The sequence below is a fragment of the Pyxicephalus adspersus genome, chromosome 10 (genome assembly GCF_032062135.1).
Source record: "Pyxicephalus adspersus chromosome 10, UCB_Pads_2.0, whole genome shotgun sequence".
NCBI classification, from domain to species: Eukaryota; Metazoa; Chordata; class Amphibia; order Anura; family Pyxicephalidae; genus Pyxicephalus; species Pyxicephalus adspersus.
This window is the reverse complement of record NC_092867.1, coordinates 50,790,866-50,811,406: the sequence shown is the minus strand read 5'-3', so window position 1 is coordinate 50,811,406 and position 20,541 is coordinate 50,790,866. Positions and strand designations below refer to the sequence as shown.

General features: G+C 38.4%; 1 protein-coding gene across 1 annotated transcript in view; it reads right to left on the bottom strand.

Moving 5' to 3' along the window:
- Positions 1 to 20,541, bottom strand: part of SLC43A1 (solute carrier family 43 member 1) — a 202,173-nt gene that overhangs the window by 127,566 nt on the left and 54,066 nt on the right. The window contains exon 3 of the mRNA XM_072424203.1: positions 17,428 to 17,635. Within this exon, the coding sequence (XP_072280304.1) occupies positions 17,428 to 17,635 (208 nt within the window). The remainder of the gene's footprint in view (positions 1 to 17,427; positions 17,636 to 20,541) is intronic.

Here is a 20,541-nt window from a genome sequence, read left to right as displayed (position 1 = left end):
AAAAAAAAAAATAGTGTATAATGTAATTTAATTGTGCAGTAGCTTATATAATATATATATAATACAATTATTTATATATTATATAAAGATTTCTTTGTATTGGACTCAATACAGGTTTTTTTTATTGAGCTCAATACAAAGTTATTTGAATTTCCCGCCCCGCCTCCCGCACCGACGCATACAGCGACATCACCGGGAAACCCCAGAGACCGTCGCTGCACACGCCGGAAGAAGACAGAAGAGGACAGACGTGTCCAGAGGAGCTGCGGGGCCGGGTAAGTATATTCTTTCAATTGTAATCGGATTGCAAAATAATGTTTGTTTACCCACCTGAGAAAAGTTTGGGTTTAACACTTTTTGCAAGTGTTTTTATCCCGAACCAAGGTCGGGTTTAACAGCCGGGTGGTTAATCATAGTATAACAGCACCATCTAGTGGATACCCGAAATTACAGCTCTTAATCCATTCTTATATTTGGTTTTTGATCCGCCGGTTAATGACATCCTGTCTTACTATTTAAACCTCTTAATCCCACAATATCATACCTTTTAGTAAGTACCGCAATACCTCCTCTGTACCTAAAAATAAGCAATCTTAGACATCATACATACAAACAATAATAACAACATTATCTTCTTAGATCTTGAGCAGTTGTTTTAAACAATATCTCTCAGCATTGGCCGCTACATACATTACAGCCAGACCTCATGGTGAGCAATCTCACACATCTATTTATAAACCATTAAAATATAGCTGAACATTTAATATTATTACCTAATTTGTACTTCCAGAAAATAATTAATTTGAACCTCTAGGGATGCACTGATTAAGCTGTCCCCTATTAAATCTGTACAGCATTATTTCAAATGTAAGTAGATGTACTTTGACTATTATTTCTGTATAACCTGCCTTTCTCTGTTTGTACAAAGCTATACATTTTTTAATATTGGTTTACCTTCATACTTAGATATATCTTTGATCTCAATGGTCTACTGAGGAAACCAAAGGGCAAAACACGTCGGGAGATTCTGTTTGAAAAAATACTTTATGACATCCCTTTTCATTGATATAAGTACTTGTATATATTGTGTACCTTGAAACATACAGTAAAACAGTTAGCCTATGTTGGAAATAGGACCTAATCCCTGTGTTAATAAATAAGTCTTTTTAAATAGGACTGCTCGTAAAAGCCTGCTCATTCTCTCATTGTGCCTTAAGTGGCAAAACTAGGCGGGAACTACTATTTCCACAACCTAAAACTTTACCTAAACAAAACAAAATTAGATTTATTACTGACTACAACAAATCATATGGAGGTAGGAAAAATGCCAAAAATACTGGACACTATTGACAAGTGATCATACAATACATAAACTAGTTACTGATAGACTTTATCTTGTGTTTAAAAAGACACCATCATTAGGAAATAAAATTGTTCAAAGCCATTTTGCCCCAAGGACTTCCACAAATAGTCATTCCAAAACACTAACAGGTCTCTGTAATGCATGTTCACAGTGCAAATACATTTTGCTTTTTAATTAAAGAAACAACAAATTAACTTTTTCGATTAGGGGCACTATATCAGCATATCCCACACGACCAACTTTACCTCAATAGGAATAATATATATTTAGTGACTGCGGTTGTTTCTATATCGGCAAAACGAAACGTCCATTTAAACGCAGAATTTATGAACATAGCAGCATGGTGGCTCAGGTTAGCACTCCGGCCTTTGGAGTGCTGGGTCCCAGGTTCGAATCTCAGCCAGGACACTATCTACATGGAGTTGCAGGTTCTCCCCGTGTCTGTGTGGGTTTCCTCTGGGTACTCCGGTTTCCTCCCACATCCCAAAAACATGCAGTAAGGTTAATTGGCTTCCCCCCAAAATTGACCTTAGACTGCATTAATGACATATGACTATGGTAGGGACATTAGATTGTGAGCTCCTTTGAGGGACAGTTAGTGACACGACTATTGACTTTGTACAGTGCTGTGTAATATGATGGAGCGATATAAATACTGTATAATAATAATACCGTGTACTACAACTCCCCTCAGCAGACATGTTGGATTACAACGCAATTTTGATGCCAATATGATTTACTGCTTTGGAACAAATATACCCTAGCGTCCATGGTGGCGATTGGGACAAGTTGTTATTGAAGAAGAAAACAAAGTGGATTTACACATCGAAGGCTACAGTTTTTCTGGGATTAAATGAATGAGTTTTCAATAATTTATTTAACTGTTTCCTAGTAAACATATTCCGATTGTTTCCTGGCAAGCACTTTTCTGCATTTACTTAAGCTTTTAAACAGACCTTTAATAGGTTCAATTAACACATACTTCTATGACTATAATTAATATTAAAATTGCATTCAGTATTTTACTGGTGAATTACATTATTCATACAATATTTTTACCCAATTTTCATTAGGGCATCACATAAACACAACAATATTTATTTATCAAACATTTAAAAAAACAACATAAAGAAAATCCAACATCAGGTGTAAATATCCGGATAAAACGGGGAACTCCACATATTGTGGAGAACTCTACATCATATGGAGATCTCAACACGTTTCGCAGAGCTCCAGTCCGCTTCTTCAGGAGATCTGGAGTCCGTATGTCACATTAAATAATCTTTCAATATATTTAAAAAAAACATTACAGCATCAATTTTATTCAAACTCAATATTCACTTACAGTGTTGCTTTCCTGTTTCCCAGTGTTAACTGCCATACCCGAAATGTTCTGATAGCCGCACAACAAGAGGGTGGAGAGAGAGCCTGAGTAATGCCTTTTCTAATCAATTGCCATCATCTGTTTATAGTCTAATTAATGTATTCAATTTTTCCGAATCTTATCAATAAATAATAAATTTCATATACCTATTTCACCATTATCTCCAAAATTCTATCTATATACTAGTACTCAATACCCTAAATAGACCATAAATCAATTAGAAAAGGCATTACTTAGGCTCTCACTCCACCCTCTTGTTGTGTGGCTATCAAAGCATCCAAGGTATGGCAGAAGGATCTGCAAAGCACACTAGATCTGGAGTCTAATTTTGGACTATACAGCTAGGTCTACAGTAGAAGCAAACTATGAGCTTGTCATGGGATGGTATATGATACCTATCAGTAAATTTACAAGCACTTCCACTGGCTCATGTTTCAGGAACTGCTTCTCTAGAAAAGCCCCATTTCACATCTGGGGGGACTGTCCTAAGAAACGCATATACTGGATAGCTACTTTCCAGCTGGTTTACATGGTACTGGGCAAATGTTAAACCTGCCCAATGCGTGCTTTCCCAGTTAGGTCTGCTATAATTTATTTATACAGATGCAAAACAAGTTCCGGAAAAAGCCTAGAGCTCTGCCCTACCTACAGTATCTCAGGTTAAATGGAAAATGTGGTACCTCAATAAAAATAAAAAATGTCTGCTACTTTGACTCACTCTATGGGAAATTTGAAAGGGTATGGGAACCATGGATAGTAAATTACCTTCCTTTGGACTTTGTCTGGTCATTATTAACCATTTAAACTCTTACAGTGCATTTACATGTGGAGAAATGTTTGTGGGACATCGGAATGCACTGCCGTTCTGTGGTCATTTGTGATGTTTGTGACCTCCCACGCCGACCCTTTCTTCCCTGCACCTCCTTTTCTGTATCTTGTCTCATAACTGTTGACCTGTTGATATCTGTTATGATTTAGCTTATCTTGCTTGTTCAAATTAAACAGCAATGGTGCTGTTAGATTGATTGGTTTATGCAATTAGGAACTGTGGTTTCTGCCCGTGGCTTTATATATATATATATTGTCACCCTAATGTCAGGAAAAGTGTTAGAATGGCTCCAGGGAAATGAAAATGATAGTATTTGGATAGGTTTTTGGGAAGAAACCAGGGATTTTAGGGCCCTGGAGCCGGCCAAAGGAGTGAAAGGGTGGGTTCCTTGGCCCAACCCTGATTTGGGATATATCCACCTGCACTCAGGTGCATAGTGAGGGAAGTGATCAGCAAGAGGACTCTGTTCCTGGCTGCATGAGAGGGGACAGAGCTTCAGGAAAGTCAGCAGGCAAACCAGACTTGAACTGTGAGTGAAACTATGTTGATTTTGAAGTGTGTTAGTAAGAGAAGGCACCAAAGTGGGGTAGCCAGATGCCCAGCCGGGCTACTGTTTATTGTTTACTGTTTTGTTGTGAAGTGCTGGAGAGTGTGCTGTAACACTTGCCTAAACAAATAAAAACTGCAGTTATTTTGGACCTGCTGCCTCTGATCTGCCCTGTAAGCATCCCGTTACCATGAGCAACCCCCTGTGCTATACTACAATATATATATACTACAAAAAGAAAGACCAGAAAATGTTTTATAGTTTGATTCAAAACAATTAGATCAACAAATATCAGACAAATCCTAAAATGTATTAAATACTTGTGTGAAATTGCGCATTTCACAATTTCAATCTCTTTTAATATTGCAATATTGTTTTTAAGAAATTGTGATTGGTAGAGTTACCTCTGGCACAAATCCAAGAATTCTATGAGGAATACAAATAATGATTACACAAGCAAAAAACAAAGCTAGACTATAAATAGACAAATGTAATTTATTTTGTTTCTTCTAAAGTTACTGGGAATGTTTTTTTTTGAAGAAGAAGAGAATTACCTTCAACCTGTACCGATTTTGTCAGCAGGGAGTGCACACCCAGAACCCAAAAAGAAGTATACCCTACTCTCAATATTTGAAAGTTAGGAGAAATTGTTCAAAGAATAGGGACTTTGAAGTAGCTGCTAAAGACTTGCAGAAATTGGGGATATAAAAAAATACACTTAAGAAGGCTTATCAAAGGGTGAAGAACCAAACATATACTCAGATCTCATGTAAATCTAAGGACAAACCAGATGACCAAACCAAGTTGAGAATTATAAGTCAATACTCACATCAGGGACTACAGGACATCTGTAATCAATTCTGGCCAATATTAACCTTTCGACCTTTTAGATTTAGTTATCGGAAAACACATTAGCGCATACTCTCAAATGACATTTAAAAAGTTGCCTTCTTTGACAGAAAAAGGAGTACAAGGTAATTTTAGTAAAATGGAAAACAGAAATCTATGTACCGTTGTTGCTGACATGCACCCTTGTGGTGCGTGCAAGCAATGCTAATTCCCTGTGGGAATTACACTGAAGGTAAGGCACAGGGTGGATTGCAAATCTAAAGGAGTCATTTATTTAGTCATCTGCGGCTGCTAATATGCTGGAAAAACAAAGAGCCAAAGTGCATATATTAAAATATATATGCCCTTAAAAGAGTTAGGACTTCCGGTTCCAGGTCGCCATGTGTGTGTAGCTGATTTCTTAGGCTGCCGTTCACTCAAGGTAATCTGCCTATTATCTGACGTTTGAATCCCTGCTTCTAACCTCCTCAGGCAGAGCACCCGCACCCAGCGGATGGATACATTTGTTGCAAAAATTTACGGCTCCCCGACTCCGGAGAAGCCACGCCTCCTGTCCTAAGATGGATGACTTTTTGCTCCAATCATCAGCTACTGAGGATGCAGATGTAGAGTTTTCCAATACCCCCCAGGATCATTCTCAGACCTACCAGACAGGAGGTCATTGAATCTGCAATAGGCAAAGGAATAAAATCCATGGGACAGCAGCTGAAAAGTCAAGCAACCAGAATCTCAATGGCTGAAACACAAATTTCTATTACAAGCCAGGACCCAATTAGTGACCATGGAATCTCAGAAGAGGGCATTATCAGAAAAAGTAGATGATCTAGAAAAAATATCCAGAGGAAATAATCTGGGGATTATAGACCTACCTGAATCTACAAAAATAGAGCATGCTATCCCAAATTTGTTCTTCTATTTTACCAGAACTTCTGGGCTTAGATCACATTTGCAAAGATGAATGCGTCCACCATGTGGGCCCTCTTACCAAAGATCTGAGGCAACCGCACCCGGTTATCGCAAAGTACTTGGACTATGCAGATCGCTCCAAACTCTTATCAGCTTTCCGCTCTCAATGCAATCTCACTATTGACTACTCTGCTCAAGTGGCCCGTAAGCATAAGCTTTTCCAACAAGTCTGTTCAACTTTCTCTAAACGCAGGATCCACTTCATGCTAGCCTATCAAGCCACTTTACATTTATATGGTTTCCAAGGGTATAATCATACTTTTACAGCAGCAAAAGACACTGTGGATTTCCTAAAAGGTTGCCCGGATATTTTGGACGCTACTATGCAAGGAGATACACCATCATCCCTTAACCCACATCTTTCGCCACCAAGGAATACAGTCTTCTCCTACACTGCTGCTGTACAGAAACCTGTCGCTTGCAATGTTTTCCAGTTGATCCTTAATTAGAAGCTGGACTACTCAACTACCTCTGAGTGTGAGCCACTGAAAAAGAAGTTTATGCTTACCTTCACACCCCTGGGAAAATATGGAAAGTCACAAAACTGTTTTGTTTGCTTGGTTGTTTTCCTGGTACCTTTCTTTTTTTTTTTATTGTTTTTTCGTTATTTTTCTCTCCAATATTTTGTTAACTTTATTTTTTCTCTAGAACATCGATAAATTGAATTTCAGTTGATTTATACCAAAATGGTAATTCTACCTTCCCGTAACATAAAGAGCAGTACAACGATCACTGCAGACCTTTTTTGTATCTATTGTTATACACCAAGTTTACTGTTTGAAGGAACTCTTGATGATGTCTTCCTTGATTGATGACCTTTCCTGTAGACATCATTCCAGGTTATATGTTTAACACCTTTGTTTTTGTTCAACCAATGCAGATGGCAAATATTATTTGTATGAGCAACTATTCTATTGTTTCCAAACTTAAACCATATTTTGAAAACTTGCCTTCCGAACAGTTTTGCGGATCGTTGAGTTTCCCTAAGAAGCCGCATGCCGATTTTGCACTTCTTAGGAAGCTCAAAACAAATGTAGCTATGCTACAGGAGACCCACCTGGACACCCAAGACCTCTCCAGGATGTGTAAATTGTGGGTGGGGGAGGTTTTGGGGTCTCCAGCAGTGAGCCGTAAGGCGGGGTTCTTATTTTAATCCATAAACGCCTCTAATGCAATATGTTGTCCCCTTGTTTTGATAGAGAAGGGAGGATTTTTAAGGCCACTTATGAGTTCGTCGATAAGACGGTCTCTTTCCACAAAGTGTATGCACCTAATTCACCCCCAGCTTCCTTTTTCCAATGTTTAGTACGTTAGATCTCCCAAGATCTGACTCCCCATAAAATTGTAGGGGGCAATTTTAACACAATAATAAATGAAAGGGAGGATAGACTTGCTGGGACCCTGTTAACCCCCGCTAGCGTTCTAATTCTCTCCATATTTCAATGCAAAAGCTTTACATTTGTTTTGCATGGAAATTTATTTTACATTGTAGGCTATAACTCTTAGGCATAATTCACTGAAATATGTCCAATAGTAATAAATTTAAATTAAAAAAACAAAATAAAAGTTAAATGTATAATATACCTGTACAGTAGCATGTGTAATATAAAAATATATATATATATATATATATATTATATGAAGATTTCTTTGTATTGGACTCAATACAGTTATTTTGTATTGAATCCAATACACATTTATTTGAATTTCCCGTCGCTCCTCCTGCCTGCCCGCACCGACGTCACTGGAAAACCCTGGAGATTGTCTCTGCAGTTGCAGAGAGGGTTAACTTCTGGCAAATTCAACATAGCCCTGGTGCACCTTTTTGAGAATTCCCAGAAGTTACATGGGTTAAAAATACACAACAGACAAATAAGAACAGTGTTCTTCACTGATGACATTCTTCTGTTTACTTCCAAACCCTCAGAGGACATACCATTTATTCAAAATGTTTTTACTCACTTTGAACTCTGCTCTGGTTTTGGGATCAATGTGGATTAAAGTGAAATTCTCATGCTTTCTCCTCATAGAAAGTCTGATTGGGATAAATGTTTCCCATTTTTATTTGCCCATGACCACGTTACTTATTTAGGCAATAGGATTGGCAGACAACCATCTTCGGTATACTGTTTAAACTATCCGCCCCTGATAGCAAAAATACAAAGGGTATTAGAGGTGTGGAAGAAACTACCGATTTTGTTATTTGGGACAATAGCTATTGCACCGTCAAGACCCTTAGGGAACTCCGTTGCTAAACTCCTCTCCTCTCCAGTATCTCTAGCATATCCTCTGTACTACTTACTATAAGTGACCAATTATTTCAAATCTTTAGTAAGAGATGTTCAGGTAGCACTAAGCTAAAACAGGTACGATAATCTATTACTTCTTCTATCCACATCCATATCAGATATATATAAGTCAATTCAAGACTACTTTACTACGCCTTTAGCAAACACCAATGTTAGTAGGTGGGGAGAGGAATTACAGCTGGAGGATGTACCATCCACTGTGGTACAGGGTTATCAAACTGTATGTCGCTCAATGGTTAATGAATTATGGAGGAAAACTCAGTTTAAACTGTCTGCGGTCCTGCCCGTTGATCACTTGGTATTGGCAGAGAATTTTACAGTGTGTACATGCAGTTACTGGATATTTTGTCCCCGACAACTTTAGGTTCTGTATGTTTGGCTGCTGGGACGAACTTACAGAAGTGGTGAAGGGCAGAGGTAAGAGGGGATGAATCCAGTAGGAGGGGCTGTCCTCATACGTGGGACACCCTCACCCCAAGTGGAATTGTGGAAGCTTCCCTTACCTGTGCCCCGCGCCCCAGCGGCGATCGGATGATCCTGCTGTGATGCCAGGGTGCCTGTCCGGCGAGGATCTAACTGCGGATGCGATTTCCCGCTGGCATCACCCCCGGAATTTACTATTGCTGCTCGCACCACCAGGGGAATGTGACGCTCGCAGCATCCAGGTGATGTGAGCAGCTTTGTTGGTGGTTTCAGTGGCGTGAGCAGGGTCATCCTCATCGCATCACCCGGCAAGATATGACATCTTCCAGGTGATGGATTCACGGTGGAGTGATGGATTCTGGGGGTGGGAAAGTAAAAAGCACATTGCTATGTAATCTGCTTTTAAATTTTTTTCACAGTAAAAAACACTACAAAACACATAATAAAAGTACAAAAACACATTTTAGTGCACCAAGCATCATTGGCCAGGGCCCTGATTTACATTTTGCCCACTATTAGCCTTGACCTTGATCTGACCTTTTGATGGCTTATAAATCACTTCCTGAATGTATAATTTCATCACCTTGTCTGTGACCTTGATTGTTCCTGACTGATTGCTGGAGACCACATGGCATCCAAAAGGCATCTCGCCGGCGCAAGCGCTATTTTGGAGGAATTTGAAAGGAGCAATAGCGATTTGGAGTCCCTTGTGGAATCGAGCAATAGTGATTCACCATGAAATTTGTCATCAGACAGCGAAAGTGAACTGAGCGACGATTCTGAACCTGAGGTCGGTGCTGTGAGCACATGGTGCTCAATTGACCTTGATGCGGACCAGGCAGCACCACCAAGATTTCCATTCACCAGCGCACCTGGGATAAAAATTGAGGCTGAATGCGATCACCCCCTGGCATACCTGAAGTTGTTTTTGACCGATGAAGTTATCGAAAAAATTGTTGCGGAGACAAACAGGTAAGCCACTCTGTTTGCTATCTTTTTAAAATTTTTGCTAATTTTTTTTATTTTTTATTTTTATTTTTTTTAAATTTATGCCAACATGTGTGCTGCTCTGTGTTTGCATAAAACAATTAGCAAAAAAATTAAAAGTTAGCAAATATGTATGCTGCTCTGTGTTTGCTAACTTTTTGAAATGTTTTGCTATTTTTTTTTATGCAAATATATATATGCTGCTCTGTGTTTGCTAACATATTACTTGCAACCTTTATACTATAAAAGAACATATCCTAAAATACATTTTTTATTTTGTTTTATGCAGATACGCTGGACAACAAGGTGCTCCACACCTGAGGTTTGCAAGAAGCAGAAAGTGGGAACCTGTGACCAAGGATGACATTTGACTATTTTTTGGCTTGGTGATCCTGCAGGGAGTTGTGGGCAAACCCATGCAGAAGTGGAACTGGTTCAAGAATAAAATGATTGTCGCTCCATTCTTTGGCACAGTCATGCCAGAATACCAATTTTCCCTCATCATGAAGTACCTGCACTTCACAAACAATGAAGAATTTGATGAGACTACCCATCCTGCACCAAAGCTGAAGAAAATTTGGGAAGTGTCTCATATGATTCTACAAAATTTCCAGCAAACCTATGTGCCAGGAAGAGATGTCAGCATTGACGAAAGTCTAATGGATTACAAGGGGAGGCTCAGCTGGGTGCAGTACATTGCGTCAAAGAGGGCACGATTTGGCATGAAAACATATATGCTGTGCGAATCCTCATCTGGAATACGGTACTGTACACTGGAAAAGGGACACAGTTCAACCCCAGATACAGCCATTATGGATTGGCAACATCTTCAGTGCTATCCCTCATTAAGCCATTGCTAGATCAGGGCTATTGTGTCACAACTGACAACTTCTACACATCTCCTGAGCTTTATGAGTTTCTTCTGCAACACAGAACAGATGCCTATGGAACCATTAGGGCTAACCGGCGCAACCTGCCATCACTGTTTGCGAAAGGGAAGCTAAAGACAGGAGAAATGGTTGCTTGGCAGAAAGGCAAGATGATGGCCCTGAGATGGCGTGACAAGAAAGATGTGTGCCTGATGAGTACTGTCCATGATGCCTCCACCGTTCTGGTACACACAAAATGTGGGAAAGAAGTGATGAAGCCACATGTGGTGATTGACTACAACAACACCATGGGAGGTGTCGACAGAGCTGACCAAGCCATGACATTCTACCCAGCAATGAGGAAACAGCAAAGGAAGTACTACAAAAAGATTTTAGAGTCAGCTAGTTGAGCAGTGCCTATGGAATGCCTACATTCTATAAAAAAAAAAAAAAAATAGTCAGAGGCCTGTAAATCATTCAGACTTCATTTTGCAAGTTTCCGAATCCATAGTCAAGAACCTCCAAACACCATCAGTGGCTATGAATAGACCTGGACGTCGTGCTTCCACCGTTGTCAACCCAGAACGCCTGACTGGTCGTCACTTCATTGAGTACATCCCACCAACCCAGAAAAAGGCAGCACCTACAAGGATGTGTGTGGTTTGCAGCTTAAAGACCGATGACAGAGGAAGGAAAAAACGCAAAAACAACAGGTTCTTCTGTCCTGACTGTGATGTTGGACTTTGTGCAACACCCTGCTTCAAAATCTACCACACCCGGAATGTCTACTAAAAATGTAAATATTTTTTTTTCTAAAATCTGCATTTAATTTATATTATTTATCAATAATATTGCACCCTTGTTTAGAAAATTTCAGTGAGAAATTTTTGATAAAATATTTTTTTTTTTTGATAAATTACATTGTTGTGGTCTAATATTTAATTATTAAAAATGTATGATTATGAATTATATTATAATTTATGATTATAATATAATTATTATACCCGGGAGTTAATCCTAAAATTTACAGGCCCACAAAATAAAAAAAAATTTCTGTGCAAAAAAAATAGGATCATTTTTCGCATCAAAAAAACTGACAATTAGAACGCTAGGGGGGCTAAAGTCTTAGCGATCTTTTGTTAAAATCAAGGTGGATTTTGATTTGTTAATTACATCTTTCTCTTTATCAGATGAAAGTGCATGGTTTAAATGAGTGAATAATGCTTGGTAGCACACGGTGGTGGCTGCAATTGTAACAAAGGGAATTAGTTTTCTGAAGATTTAAAATTGAGTATGTGCATAAATGGCAGTTTTTATGGTATAGGTGTAAGTTTTTCACACATGGCGATGCTTATAATTTTGTCAAAAGGGAGTAATTATTTGAATAGTATGAACATAATATGGTCATCTGTTTAACAGAGATCTTTGTCCAGAAATCCAAGATACAATATAAAAGAATCTCCAGCATTGGCGAGCTTTATTAAATTAGGCCCAAAGACAGAAATTTTTCACTGTCCACAGTAATAGTAGATTTTTTTTTTTTTTTTTTTTTTTAACCAAAGACAGTGTTTCAGGAGAAGAACTCCATACTAACTTTGAATCATAACTTCTCAACTTCTCTTTGGCTAGAACCAAGCCAATGTTGTTTTTTTACAGTTTCCGAACACTTTTCAGTCATAGGGCCTGATTTATTAAAGGCCTGGAGAGGACACACTTTCATCAGTGAAGCTGGGTGATCCAAAAAAACCTGGAATGTATTTTTTATTTATTTTAAACCGTCTTTTGCTATTTGTTAGCAAATGTTTAAATCCTGGACCAGATCCATTTCAGATTTGCTGGATCACCCAGATTCACTGATGAAAGTGTATCCTCTCCAGCCTTGAAGGGCTTTAATAAATCAGGTCCAAAATGTCAGTACATTTTACATTATATGGAATCATGCTTTGGTAAGAATGTGTGGCCTTCTGTCCAAAAGTCAATATTTAAATGAAAAAATACATATTTCTATATTATTGATCCAATGTACCCTGAAAATCTATAAACTAAAAATAGCTCAAAAATTAAATAGTAAAGGTTAAATATTGGCCTAGTCAAAGTCATGATATGAATTTCATTGAAATAATTTAGGGGTTAAAAAAGAGCAGTTCGTGGAAGAAATCCATCACAAATGGTAGAGTGAAATGTTATGAGAAAATTTTTTTTTGCTAGAGAGTTAGACTGTATATTAAAAAAGGCATATGTCTGAAGTAGGGACATTAGATTCTAAGCTTCTTTGAGGGACAGCTAGTGACATTACTATGGACTTTGTGCAGCACTGCGTAATATGATGGCGCTTTATAAATGCTGTGTATTATCAATAATAAAAGAGGCTGTAATTTATTGGCTCAGGAATGTAGTTCAAGGGTTTTTATTTTAGTCATGTGTACACACTGAAAGATACATTAAGGAAAATTAAACTACATAAAAAGAGTCTAAATGTTTTTACATTCATTCAAAAAACAAATCTTTGGACACTGCATCTAGTAGTCATTCCATACTTCTGACATGCTTAACCCCACTGGCGGTATTCCTGAGTGTGGCTCAGGGTGAATTTTATGTATGGGTAGCATAGAAAAAATCCTACCTGCTCCCCACGATCCAGCGGCATCCTCCAGCGATCCCCTGCCAGCTTCTGCAACGCAGAAGTCATTACTGACTTAAGGTCAGTAATGTGCGAACTTGGTGCTCTATTGACCTAGGTGCGGCTCAGGGAGATTGCCATTTACTGGAGCACCTGGTATGAAAATAGATGCTGAATGCAACGACCCCTTGGCATACCTGCAATTGTTTCCGATTGATGAGGTTATTGAAAAAATAGTTGCTGAGACAAACGGGTACACTGAACAACAATTAGCTGCTCCACACCTGAGGTTTGCAAGAGGCAGAAAATGGGAACCAGTGACCAAAGATGGCATTTGGCTATTTCTGGGCTTAGTGATACTTCAGAGAGTTCTCTGTTCATAGAGAAGAGTACTTCTGTTCTCTCACTCATTGAGCCATTGCTAAATCAGGACTACTGTGTCAAAACCGACAACTTTTACACTTCTCCTGAACTTCAGTTTCTCTGCAACACAAAACAGATGCGTATGGAACCATTGGGGCTAACCAGTACAACATGCCTTTAATGTTTGCAAAAAGGAAGCTAAAGACAGGAGAAATTGTTGCCTGGCAGAAAGGCAAAATGATGGACCCGTGATGGCATGACAAGAAGGATGTGTGCCTAATGAGTACGGTTGTTAATACCTCCACTGTTATGGTACAAACAAAAGCTGGGAAAGAAATAATGAAGCCACAAGTAGTGATAGACTGCAATAACACCATGGGAGGTGTCAACAGAGCTGATTGAGCAATGACATTCTACCCAGCAATGAGGAAACCCCAACGGAAGAACTACAAAAAGATCTTAGGGCATCTTCTAGAGCAATGCTTGTGGAATGCCTACATTCTCTTCAAACAAAAGAGTGACATACCTGTGAGTCACTATGACTTCATTTGGAAATCTATTGTCAAGAACCACCAAACACCATCAATGGCCGTGAATAGACCTGGACATCGTGCTGTTGCAGTTGTCAACCCGGAACCCTTTACTGCTCGTCACTTCATCCCACCAACCAAGAAAAAGGCAGCACCTACAAGGATATGCTTGGTTCCACTGTCCTAATTGTGACGTCAGCTTTTGTGCAGTGCCATGTTTCAAAATTTACCATACCTGGGATGTCTACCAGACCAATATGCAGTGTCTAATAATTTATTAATATTATTGCACCCTTGTTTGGACAAATTTCAATGTTGTTGATTTGATTAAATTAATACATTAATTCATTGTTATTTTATTATTTTTATTATTTTTTAAAAAAAATATTTATTATACTATAATTTATGATTTGTGTTTCAAACTTTATCATACCCGGGAGATATTCCTAAGAATTACAGGCCTACAATATTAAACAACAAATTTCCGTGCAAAACAATGTACCACTTTTGACATAAAAATACTGACATAATAAGACTGCCAAGGAGGTTAAAAAAGACAGTCAACAATGTTTAGTTTACCACCTAAAAATTAAAATACATTAGTTAAGTTAATTTTCTTTATGAATGGTATCTTTTGTCAACATGCAGGATATCTAAACTCAATGAGCTCAAATATGCCTGTGTTATGCACACAATAACACATCAAATAGTGGTGTAAATGTACCCTTACTGGAATGTAAATATTACCTTTTGACATACTATAAGGTAGCAAATTGACTATAAAACATAAAATTTTACACATTTATTTTTTCTAGGACCCTGACACCTAATTCTGAGTACAGAAAATAATAATAATAATATATCAGCTGCCTGCTGTTCACATTGAAATAAAACTTGTGGCCCACAATGCAAACAAACACTAAAGATGTATGTTTAAAACTAGAATAGTTTTAATTTAAAATTAAATTAAATTGAAATGTTTCTACTTACTGTAACGTACATGCACCAAATAAGACACAAATTGTTTTGGTATGCTAAATTTTAATCTTGGTTCTATAGCAGTTTCTAAGGGAGTTCAGGCAAATACACAATATTAAGGTGTAATATGTATATATAATAGTGGAAAAAAGTATACAGAACAGGTATGAACAAGCACTGATGAAAAACAATGTAGACATCATCAATACAGGCAAACAATACTACATTATTTTCCTACTTTAAACATACAACAATCATATACACAATTATTGCTACTTAGGTTCACTTCAGGACTTCAGACATTTCTGCTGCTCCTTTCCTCACTGCATTCCAGTCTCATCTCTAGGTAATCTCATCACTCTCTCTGTCCTGGGTCAATCTGTCTCTAACCTTGTCTCTCTTTGTCTTCTTCAGTCTGAATGTTTACGTTATCCTACCAGTTTTACCCAGCCCCCATTTCCTGTTACAAGCAGCCTGGCAGACCAGTCCATTTCTAAAGTCAAATAAATTCTAAAGTAAAAAAAACCATAAAAATAACCTTAGCACTACACAAATGACAAATTAAGAATTTCTGCACTCCCCATTTGATGCTCATTTTATTAATGCAACATTTTATTAATGAAAGATACAGAACTAAAGCTATCATACAGGGCTGGTCGGTCATATATTGCTCCCCCCTCACCGTTCCTGTACCAAAGAGGAGAAACTACACCATACAATGGATCCTGTCAGTTATAGGGGCCGCTAACCTTCTTTGTACCCGAAAACCCGTGCAATGGATCCTTCCAGGGAAATGGAATCAATGTGATGGATAGCCAAGAGGTACATGTTTTTACTACTACAATCTTCAGGTCCCTGTACATCTCCCTCCTGAGAAATCAGGATTCACAGAAGGTAAATGGCCAGATGCGTGTGACAAGTTAGCATGGTATGACAGGTATAGTTATTCATATCTTTTAATGCTTTCCATGCAATAAAATCTTCGGGGGAGTTAGCCACAAGAGTCCTGCACTTGCAGTTACATTTCCCTTTTCTTACAGAGGAATTGGGGTTCATAAGAGAGTAAGAGGATAGCTATGTGTGGCAGGGTAGCATGATATGATGGGTATATAATATTGGGGGGGGAGGGGGACAAAAGGCATTTCCTACAGGCTCCCACAAGTTGCCAACATCCCCCTGTTCCAGGGAAACTGGGGTTCAGAGAAGGTAAGTGGCCAGCTATATGTAACAAGCACCCCAGCAGTCGCTTAGTCCCTTAGAGTTCAGCCTTAAAGTTTTGGGAGTGAGTAAGTATATATTTAGGGCACCACAGCACAGAGATAATTGACATTACCCTAATCCTCATTGCCATGGGAGTGACCCCCAGGGGTCCCTAACATGCAAGCTCTTTTATGCTTGTGACTCTGTATCTGGCAACTTGTTACGTTTAGGGGACATTTGGTTTAGTAGCAGTTCCCAGGGTCCCATATGTACCCTGAAAATGTCACATTGCTATGACAATCAGAGAAGGGGATATGAAGGTTAATACATGGGGATATATTACATGGCTCTCAAGCTGCTGCTGCTGCTATTATCTCAAAGTACAAGGTGTGCAGGGAGCAGCCACGGCCGATTGCTGAGGTCTATAGCACACTCCCACTTTCAGGGAGCTCACACTGAGCATGCTCAGAATGCTCCCTCTACTGGTAGCATGATCCCATTGAAAAAATAGGATATGTGCACGCTCCATTCCCCTCAAGACATAGAGCAGAGAGAACAGAGAGGAATGAGGAAAGGGCTGGATCTGACAGCTCCGCAGCCATAGGTTGTGCACCCTTGATATAAATATAATATCTTATATAATTATGGAGAACTTTTTTGGTCCCTTTCATACAAAAGTTTACACATCTCTATTTACCTGGATCCAGTATTTCCTAATGAACATTTATGTGCATGTGCATTAAGACCCTATAGACTTTATTGAGCAAGTAGACAAGTCTGTCTATCCTTTAAAGTTTATGGGACTTTACTGTGCAATCACTGCTTGGAGTTAACATAGAAAAGGCTATTCCCAGGAAACTTTGGGATCTCTGTAAGCATGTATGTGTGAAGGCAGGTGAGTTTTTAAGGGCAAAGGAAGGAGGGAATAAATGGAAAACTATTCTTGTTTATAAATACAACAATACTTTAAATCTCCCTTTATAATGTGGTAATGAAAGGGCTCTATCACAGCAATGATCTAGCAATGCAATAACCAACAGCAAAAAAACCCATAACCACAGTTTAGCATTTAATAGTATACTCTACAAGACCAGGAGTACATGTTTTCTTACGGTTTTTTGTCATTTTAACTTATATTAGAATAAAACCCATTGTGTGGAAATATTTTTCTGATTTAAATGTACATTAAACTGTGATATAAAACACTTACCTTCCCACTAATCTCAGAGGACGTGGCCCATAACGATCCATTAGTATACCCAAAGGTAAAGTTGTTGCACTTAGTAAAAAGGAACCAATTGTAAAGCCTAAATTGAGCATCTCCTCTTGTGCTGTGCAAGTTGGCCAGGGCTGTTGTAATAGCGTGACATTCTCGGTTATTTTAATGGATGTTGAATTATCTGCAGTGAAATTTGAGTCTGTAAGTAAAAAAAATTGGCTGTAAATTGAGGGATTTTAGTAACATTGCCATTTTGTATTACATAACATGCAACCATAAAGATAAACACATTTTGAAAGTCAGAGTATTTGCGTATCAATTCAAACATTTCAAATTTAAGCTTAAATAAAATTCTCTCAACATGTCTTTACACCCTCAGCCCTCTCATCTTCATCTAGCTACAATACCCATTACTTTTGGTTGTGAAGTTACATAGAGAGTCCATAGCCCAGTGAAAGGTAACCCATTGTTTACACAGATTCTGCTGTCTGTTAATAAATATGTTGCCTTGCTGTTTGTTTGTTTTTTCTGCTGCTGTCCTACACAGTCAAATTCTGGCAAACTGCCTCACAGCCTGCTATGCTTCTGTGGTTATGTCTAAAGGCAAGTGCTCTGACAGTTATTGCCTGCAGGTGACCACAAATCTGCACAGCTTGCCAAGATCTCAACAGCTCCCTTCAAAATAGCTACTCAGACAGACCACAAGGGTAGTCAACTATTAAAGCCTGATACAGGGACTCTTAAAAGAGCCTTCAATACCTTCTGAACAACCCTGACCTCTAAGGTAGACAATTTACAGTCTGATGTTGGTCTTATTTGCAGATATTTAGACATTAGGAAACACCTCAGTACTGATGAGAACCTCATTATCAACATGAAGGAAACCAAAGAGACCATACTGTCTATCTGAACACTCTTTTTGGTAAGGATAAAATGCTTGAACCAAAAATGCAAAAAGGTGCAATCCTTACAATTTTAAAATCCTTACAGTAAAATATCTTCACCTCCATTTCATTGTAAAAAAAAAAAAAAAAAAAAAAAAAACATTGTATGCTTGACTTGACGTTTCTCAACAAGAACATTCACTGTATTTTTGAGACTTCGATCTTGTTCTTCATGGGGCCTGATTCAAATTGGATGCAAGGCATGGGAATATGGCTATTACATAGCACAACAAAAACATTTTTTCACTTGCCAAGGATTTTTTAATATATTTAGTGTATTTCAGGTCTGCTGAATCCAGAAACGGCACCAGTTTCATTGAATTGGCTCTAGTTTCTGTGATAGAGGAATCGGAATAGACAATTTTTACAACAACAACTGTTAACACAGCATATTATTATCAATCTTTATTTACATCAATGTTTTGCATTTTCTATAATAAATGTAGCATAATTTTCATGAAATTTTCATTTGCCTTCTTTTTGTTTATACATTTTCTTTTTTACGGAAATATGAGTTTATCAAGAAGTTGTTTTAATGACTCGAATGTATTTTGCTACAATTGTGGTGAATATTCTCAGCAAAAACAGAGAATAAACATTACAGAATTTGTGAAACAATCATATGTGGCATATTTTGGTATTAAACTGGGGGACCAAGATAAGTACTGGGTTCCCCATATGGTATGCAAAACTTTTGTAGAGAGTCCACGTCAGTGGAAAAATGGAAAACTGAAAAGTTTGAAATTTGGTGTACCTATGGTATGGCGAGAGACCAAAAATCATCATAATGATTGTTATTTTTGTGCTGTAAATGTAAAAGGTTTCAGTCATAACAAGAAAAACAAGTGGGAGTACCCGGATTTGGAATCGGCAAGACGACCTGTGCCGCTTGGTGCTGAAGTTCCCATGCCAGTGTTCAGTACACTCCCTGATAATCCTGTATCTGACATGGAGGATATACAGTGTTTGGCGTGTAATCCAAAAGTTAGCAGTGGAAGTGAATATGAGGGAAGTGTTTTATGAAACCAGCACTTCTCCCAAGAAGAGCTCAATGATTCGATGACCTAAGTCTGTCAAAACAAGCATCTGGACTTTTAGCATCCAGGCTAAAAGAAAAGAACTCCTAAAGAAGTTAAAATTACGGTATATAGGACAAGAGAGGTGACACTCCTACCATATTTCAGACTTTGTGTACTGCTGTAACATCCCTGGACTACTAGCCCATATGGGACTACCAGAATACCGAGCAGAAGACTAGCGGCTTTTAATAGACAGTTCCACTCAAAGTTTGAAATCTGTTTTACTGCATGTCAACTGCTATGCACCAATTACAATTAGTCACTCAACAAAACCTAAAGAAGAATATGAAAATATCTAAATGAACTTAGCAAAGCTTTTGTATCATGAACACCAATGGTCCATATGTGTTAATTTAAAATAGTAAACTTCCTACTTGGACAGCAAAGTGGATACACAAAGTACACATGTTTCACCTGCTTGTGGGATAGTAGAGCAAAGCAGGATCACTAGAAAAAAGTGACATGGTCTCCAAGGGAAAACATGAAAAAAGGTGTACCGAACATCATTAACGAGCCATTACTTCACATAAAGTTGGGATTAATAAAGCAATTTGTTAGAGCTCTGAACAAGGACGGTCATTGCTTCAAATACATTTGTAGATTCTTCCCTGGATTGCGTACTGAAAAATAAAAGCAGGAACCTTTGATGGACCCCAGATTCAGAAACTGATGAATAAAATTTCACAAGTTACATGACCGATACTGAAGCTTCTGACTGGCACAGCTATGTCATGGTTGTCAAGAACTCCTTGGGTAACGATAAAGCACGAAATTATGAAGAACTGGGACAAAACTTGCACTTTAGCTTTAAAAATTTGGGTGCTACTATGAGCATAAAGGTACACTATCTTCATAGCCATTTGCAAAAATTTCCGGAAAACCTTGGGGATTTCAGTGAGGAACAAAGGCCCTAATTCATCATGCAGAATCGGACGCTCGCTCGCGCATTCGTATTCGCGATCTGAAATCGTACGCCGTCGCGCAATTCAGCAACTGAAAAAGCTCGCGGCCGGAGCCGCGCATCTCCGGCAGCTTTACACTGGCGAGCTTGCATTAAAAGTCACTGTTCCCCTAAAAAATCA